The sequence below is a fragment of the Boleophthalmus pectinirostris genome, unplaced genomic scaffold (genome assembly GCF_026225935.1).
Source record: "Boleophthalmus pectinirostris isolate CB_2022bp ecotype Guang Dong unplaced genomic scaffold, ASM2622593v1 HiC_scaffold_10, whole genome shotgun sequence".
Lineage (NCBI taxonomy): Eukaryota > Metazoa > Chordata > Actinopteri > Gobiiformes > Gobiidae > Boleophthalmus > Boleophthalmus pectinirostris.
This window is the reverse complement of record NW_026570971.1, coordinates 33278393-33286022: the sequence shown is the minus strand read 5'-3', so window position 1 is coordinate 33286022 and position 7630 is coordinate 33278393. Positions and strand designations below refer to the sequence as shown.

Below are 7630 nucleotides of genomic sequence, written 5' to 3'. Positions count from 1 at the left end.
CTCTCTCTCTCTCTCTTGTTGGATTATGGCTGGGTTCCTTCTCTCTGCCTTCCTCTTTCCCCCTCTCCCTCTCTTGCTCTAATTGGAGCATGGCTGTGTCTCCTCTCTCTCCCTCCTTCTCTCTCTCTTGTCTTGGAGCGTGGCTGGTCTCCTCTCTCTCCCTCCTTCTCTCTCTCTTGTCTTGGAGCGTGGCTGGTCTCCTCTCTCTCCCTCCTTCTCTCTCTCTTGTCTTGGAGCGTGGCTGGTCTCCTCTCTCTCCCTCCTTCTCTCTCTCTTGTCTTGGAGCGTGGCTGGTCTCCTCTCTCTCCCTCTGTCGATCCTTCTCTCTCTTTCCTGTTGGAGCATGGATGGGTCCTTCTCCCTCTCTCCTTCTCTCTCCCTCTCCCTCTCTCCGTCCCTCTCTCTCGTGTTGTGTGTTTGGAGTGTGTGTGTGTGTGTGTGTGCAGTTGTGTTTTCATCTTTTCTGCAGCGTCTCACATCAAAGTGTAAAAACTCAACAGAGTCAAACAAACCCTGAAGCGAGGAAAACAAGACAAATGTGATAATGTGACACTGTTGTTCTTGTTCAAATGTCTTTACTTTGTGTTGGAATCTTGTGCTTTGTGAGTCTTTAAAAGTTGGGGCTGCACTCAAATCTTTGTTCTTTAATTCCACACTGTTGTAGTCACAGCTGCCCTGGGTCAGACTGACAACACTCACACATAACGCTTTCTCAGGGGGTAAAGTGTCTTGCCCAAGGACACAATAACAATGAAGAGTCAAAGAATTGAACCTTTGACCTGCAGATTGGTGGACGAGCGATCCACTGATCTAACCAAAGACTAACCCAGGACCAAACCAGGACTAACCAAGGACTAAACCAGGATTAAACCAGGACTAACCAAAGACTAACCCAGAACTAAACCAGGACTAAACTAGGACTAACCCAGGACTAACCAAAGACTAACCCAGGACTAACCAGGACTAAACCAGGACTAAACCAGGATTAACCAGGACTAACCAAAGACTAACCCAGGACTAAACCAGGACTAAATCAGGACTAAACCTGACCCAAGACCCACAATTTAAGAGATTATTTAAAGTTTTCCAGAATGGATTTTTTGGGTTTGAAGTCTCACAGAGGTCAGCTGGACTAGGACCAGGACTGAAACTGTGGGTCAAACGTCTTCTGCATTTGACCCTCTCTTCAGTACACGCATGGTTAAATCCGTCCACAGAAATGGACCACACTTCCCTCTCTCTTTCTCTCTTTCTTGTTAAACATTTGTCAGAAAATCAAAAACAGAAGCCAAACTCTCGTGTTGATTGTCGTGTGAAACTTTATGGACCGTGGAAATGTTGAAACCATGAAACAGTGAAACGCTCGGTATAAAACATGAAAAAGGGAATGACATTTTCAAACACTTACACTCAAATCGTTTCATACAAAAGTCACATAAGTTATCAGCTCAAAATAAACAGACATTTGTATTTACACGTATGTACAGACGGGAGGAAGCAGAGGGCGCAGGGCACGTCCCTTTAAGAGGAGCGAGACACAAACGGCTTTAAAGGCACTTCGAGAAAAACACTAATGTGACACAAACCATGAAGTGAAGGAGACGAGCAGCTGGAGAAGCAGACACGAGCACGAAAAATAGAAAATACTGTGAGTGGGCAATCAAATCAAATATAAAGAATAACTAGACCACTGCTTCATAAATATTTTCAACTGAAATAAGTTTAAGATTAAAGTTTCACCATGTACACTGCAAAAAACAAAATCTAGTCAAGTTAAAATCACTTGAATTAAGAAAGTTTTGATCATGATTTGAGTAAATTCCACTTGACAAGTAAAATGATTTGCCAGTGGAATAAGACTTTTTGTACTTAAAATATGAAAATACATCTTGCTCCACTTACAATAAGAGTTTTTGAACTTTTTGCACTTAAAATAAGAAACGAAATCGAATGTTGCTCTAATTATGAAAAAAAAAAAAAAAAAAAACACTTATTCCATTGGTAGAAAATTGTACTTGTCAAGTTGAATCGACTCAAAAAAAGTCAAATGGTCTTAATTTAAGTCATTTTAATTGATCTAGATATTGTTTTTTCCAGTGTGACGTTTCTGGTTGAGGGTTAGTCGATGTTATTGCTTTTGCTTGAAATGTTCCACAGTTTAGCTTTAATTTAAATAATAATCCATTAGTTACAGTTTCATACGTTCTTCTTTCACTTCACAAGTAAGTTTAACCACAGCTGCCCCGGGACAGATTGACAGAAGAGAGGCTGTCAAACTGTGCCACTGACCCTCTGATCAACACCACCAACCAACACACACACACACACACACACACTCATTCAGACGGAGCAGTGTGGGTGAAGTGTTTCACTAAAGAACGTCTGGCCAACAAGTTCTCTTCTTGGAGGCGAAAAGGTGATGCCACCAAGTTCCAGGTCAGGTCTGTGGAAAGGCCACCCCTCTCACAGTACAAACGTTTTTCAGGTTTTTTTTATAAGCAACAAAACATCAGTAATTCAATAAATGACAAGTTTAATGTCAGTTTGTGGAGCATTCAGAGTAAAGCAATAACATTTCCATTAGGGCTGTGCAAAAATATCAATATATCGTCTTGTTTAATGTGATGATACAGTATCGATATAGGGGGCTGTTGTATCAATATATCACCAAGAGTATTTTTTTGTATATTTTACCAAATGATCTTGTTATTATCTATGTTTGTTGTTGTTGTTTAGAGGAAGGAAATTCATTTATGTGATACATTTGACATTTTGTCGAGGAGAAAATTCAGTTTGTCGACTGGACAAAAGTTAGTTTGGTTGAAGACGTTTTGCAGCTCATCCAAACTGCTTCTTCAGTTCTGGTTGGAACTGACCTGAACTGGTTTGTGTTTCATATGAACTTTGCACAAGACGTGATTTAACAAAGACTTTTAGTGTCACAGCCATGATTTAGACTTTATTTTTATTGAGCCGTATCGAATTTATTTCAAATATATCGTATCAAATCATATCAAATCGAAAGCTCACTGTATCGAGATATGTATCGTATCGGCAACTTCTTAATGATACCCAGCCCTAATCTCCATGGAGACGAACCCTTAATCAGAAAAGTTACATAATGCAGCTTTAGCCAAAAGGTTTCAATTATGATTTATCTGTAATCTGTTAAAATAAGTTTATTTCGTACTAGGACCCTTTAATGTAATTATTCTGAGCAGGTGGAGGGTCGCTTCTTCAAACCACCAAGTGAAAATTTAACTTTTTGTTTTAAATTAAAATATATTCAAGTATTTTGCAATCAGAATTTGTTCAAGGAGAATCCACCAAACACAGTTGAACCTCACTCATCCAAGTCTGAGCATCAGAACTGTATATCAACTTTACTTTTCCTCTGGTCCACCGACAAAATCAAAAAAACAAACATGAAACTAAACTAAACTGTGCCCGTGTCTGCTTCTCCAAACCTCATAATGGTAATCAATTCTGCTAGATCAAAATGCTCTCCTTCACTTCATGACATCATCAGGTGGAATCTAGGAAGTTCCTTCAGAAATGCAGTGAGAGCAAAAGTCAGGTCTGGATTAGTGTTCTTTTCTTTCCTTTCATTAAACTGTCAGAGTTGAAACACCAGAGCTAATGTCCAAAATCAGTTCAAAGACAAAATACAGGACCATTAGAAGAACTTTGAAATTTTGAATGTAAACATTTTTTTTTTTTTTACAATAGATTCTGTTTATAAAATCTGCAAATAAACTTTTATCTTTTCATTTAAATAAAGATTTGTGGAGTAGAAAAGACCCAGAAAAAAACAGCTGCCAGCGAAACTCCGAAACCAGCAAAACAGTTTGTAAACAGCAGATCAACCAAGCGCCATTTTGATTTGAAAAACAATTTAAAAATGTGATTTATCCAAAATGATCCACAGCTGTAAATCCAGAAAGTGAATTCTCCAGGAAATAAAAACTAAAATTTCAATCCAAAGTTTTGCATCATTTTCCATTTTACTTCAGTGAAAGCGTCACTGGAAATGTGAAAACCAAGGAAGGCGATGAGTCCAGGAATTCTTTTTTACTTAAATTTTGATCCAAAGTTTTGCATAAACTTCAATTTCAGCTCAAAGAAGTTGCGGTTTGAAAACTGAAATCCAGAAACGTAACGACTCCTGGAATTTTTAACTTAAATTCCAACATTTTGCATAATTTTCCATTTCTGTTCAACAAAAATGTCATTGGATGTTTGAAATCCAGAGACGCGACGACTGCAGGAGATTCCAAAGTTTTACATAATCTTCATCATTTTTGAAGATTCAAATCCAGGAAGGCGGTGAGTCCAGGAAATGTTTAACTTAAATTTGGATCCAAAATTCTGCATAATCTTCCATTTGAGTTAAAAAAAGTTGTGGTTTGAAAACTGAAATCCAGAAATGTGACAATTGCAGGAATTTTTAAGCAAAACTCCAAAGTTCTGCGTCATTTTCCAGTTTTTCAGTTCAACGAAAATGTCAGTGGATATTTGAAATCCAAAAACAGATCGACTGCAGGAATTTTGACGTTAAATTCCAAAGTTTTGCGTAATCTTCCGTTTGAGTTCCGTAAAGTCATTTGGAAGAGTTCTTTTTTTATACATAGTGGTCCTTGATGTCCTCGCTGAGCCTGGCCGCGTTCAGGTTTTTACAGCGATTGTCTTTGGGACTATATTTTGTCCGATGCGGCGAGCGGATGGGTACACTTTGACCCGTGCACACCACCCCGAGATGGCTGCCCCTCGCCATCTCCCCCTCCTCCGCCCCGTCCCCCGCTCCGCCCGCTTCCGTAAGCCCCTCCTCCTCCGCCTCGGCCCCGTCGCACGTCCTCTCGGGGGGCGTGGCCATCAGCTTCCTGCACTCGTACTGGTTGTCCTTGTCGCGGTTGTCTTTGGGGGAGGGGCTTCTGAGCTGGTTGTTGACGGTGAGCTCGTCGGGGCGGACGGTCGCTCTCTCGCGCTCTTTCTTTCGTTTCCGCGTCCACCAGACGCAGACCACGATGCAGAAGAGCCACAGGAGGCAGAAGACGGCGATCAGCAAGGGCATCAAGAAGTCTGAGGAGAGAGAGAAAGGTTAGAGACATCTACAACATCTGACCTTCTCCTCTGCTCCATCTGACCCCCTCCTCTGTTTCTCTGCTCCATCTGACCTTCTCTGCTACTCTGACCTTCTCCTCTGCTCCATCTGAACTTCTCCCACCTGAACCCCTCCTCTGCTCCATCAGACCTTCCTCTGTTCCATCTGAGCTTCTCTGTTTCTCTGTTCCATCTGACCTTCTCCTCTGCTCCATCAGACCCTGTGCTCCATCTGACCTTCTCCTCTGCTCCATCTGACCCTCTGCTCTATCTGACCTTCTCCTCTGCTCCTCTGAGTCCATCTGACCTTCTCCTCTGCTCTATCTGACCTTCTCCTCTGCTCTATCTGACCTTCTCCTCTGACTCTCCCCTCTGCTCCATCTGACCTTCTCCTCTGCTCCATCTAACCTTTTCCTCTGCTCCTCTGCTCCACCTGACTGTCTGCTCCATCTGACATTCTCCTCTGATCCTGCTCCATCTGACTTCTCCTCTGCTCCATTTGACCTTCTCTTCTGCTCCATCTGAACTTCTCCCATCTGAACCCCTCCTCTGCTCCATCTGACCTTCTCCTCTGATCTTCTGCTCCATCTGACCTTCTCCTCTCTATCCTCTAACCCTCTCTAACTTCTTGAGTTCTTTTTAAAGACAATGCAGTAAAGTGTATTTACCTTGTCAACAAACAAACATGTCAACAAGGTAAATCCACTTTACTGTATTGTCTTTAAAAAGAACCCAAGAAGTTAAAGTACATAAGAAGACAAAATGAACATCTTTGGCCCTCTGACCCTCTCCTCTTCATCCTCTGACCCTCTCCTCTTCATCCTCTGACCTTCTCCTCTTCATCCTCTGACCCTCTCCTCTTCATCCTCTGACCCTCTCCTCTTCATCCTCTGACCCTCTCCTCTTCATCCTCTGACCCTCTCCTCTTCATCCTCTGACCTTCTCCTCTGCTCCATCTCACTGACTCTAAACTCTAAACTGATCCCAGACTCCCGTGTATTTCAGAACATGTTTAGAGGTGTAAACTGGGAGGGCATCTGACACACGGGGACAGTTAGTTCTCACCGATGGGTGGGTCCTGCGAGACGTAGTCCATCTTCACTTCCGTCACCGACAGCAGGAGGGCGCTGTTGTGTTGCCGGGAGAGCGAGGAGATGATGGAGGTGCAGGCTGAGTGGATCTGAGCGCGCTCCGAGTCTGAGGACCAGCCGTCCGACTCAAAAGACTAAAGAGACGACACAAAGAGAGCAAACATTTATTTATCCTGTTTGTTCCAAGAATAATTCAACCTGTCCTTCTGTGTCTCTGGGTTAAACCTGTCTGGACCAGTGGGACCATCTCCAGATCTTGACCTAGTCTTGGTCAGGACTTTACGCCGGGTGAACACTGTGTGATATTTTTGATCGTGTCACTCAGCCCCAGTTTAAACTGTACAACCAAATCACAGGGTTTTAAAGTTCACAGCTCATGAATCATGTTCTCACACTGTACGAACCGATGCTCGAACATGACCTGCCTGCGCACACTGTACGATCACATACCGACCTGAGTTAGAACCACAGATTTAGAAAACCACAGACACAATAGGTGAGTTTCATTGTTGACAAAAGCGCGCGTTGCATGCTGGGAATTATTTTGGTCGGAGGCAAGAAACACTAATTCAACATGACGGACGGAGTGAGAAAACACGTAAAGGGTATTGATCCCGGATATTTATCCACTCTAACTGCAGAGGACCCAAGACCATTTGACCAGAAATTGGTCATAAGCATCGATGGAGCCAAATCACCCTTTTCAACCCCGACAAAAGGTGGACCAAACCAAATTTCTGGTCGGAATCACCAACTACCTGGACAAATATTCACTTTGGTGATATCCACAATGACTTGGTGGAAACTCCTGGGCCATTCACAGCAGAAAAGATGAAAACCTCCAAGAGTCTTGATGTGTTGTTGAACTTGTTGGAGTCCACGGTTTGTTAGGATCTTCTACGTTTGCTCTGTGAATGTTTGAAAGTCGTTTAATTCACCGTTAGTGGTTCTTTTCACTCAGAATACGAAAAAGACATTTTCCTTCTTCCGTGCTTCTATTTGTGCATCTGATAATGCAGCAGGAATTTACCATTATCAGGGAGAAATACACGAGGTTACGCACTGTGTTTGACGCTATTGTGTTTCTTGCCTCCGACCAAAATATTTCCCAGCATGCAACGCGGGCTTTTAATAACAACGACGTCAGATGAAACTCGCCTGTACGGATCCAGGCAAAAAAACAGACGTGCTGCTTTGGCAATTTGTGCCATTCTCTGCGCAGACAAGCTCAAAAAGAAGAGCTGGGCAGATGTGGGCAGACGTGGGCAGACGTGGGCAGACGTGGGCAGACGTGGGCAGACGTGGGCAGACGTGGGCAGTACGGGTACAGGTCAGTTCTTCAGAGGGAACTGGAGGTAAGTAGCATCACGTTTTTCACCAAACTTCTGTTCTGTGTTGCTGGATTAGCTGCTCCTCCATGTCCTGTGTCCAAAACAGTC

The 7630-nt window shown here is 42.9% G+C and overlaps 1 protein-coding gene across 1 annotated transcript in view; it reads right to left on the bottom strand.

The window, feature by feature from the left end:
* Positions 1 to 4621: 4621 nt before the first annotated feature.
* LOC110153422 (protein jagged-2-like) overlaps positions 4622 to 7630 on the bottom strand; it is a 121956-nt gene continuing 118947 nt past the window's right edge. Inside the window, exons 24-25 of the mRNA XM_020917306.2 lie at positions 6166 to 6325; positions 4622 to 5079 (exon numbers count right to left, since the gene is read on the bottom strand). Coding sequence (XP_020772965.2) covers positions 4622 to 5079; positions 6166 to 6325 — 618 coding nt within the window. The remainder of the gene's footprint in view (positions 5080 to 6165; positions 6326 to 7630) is intronic.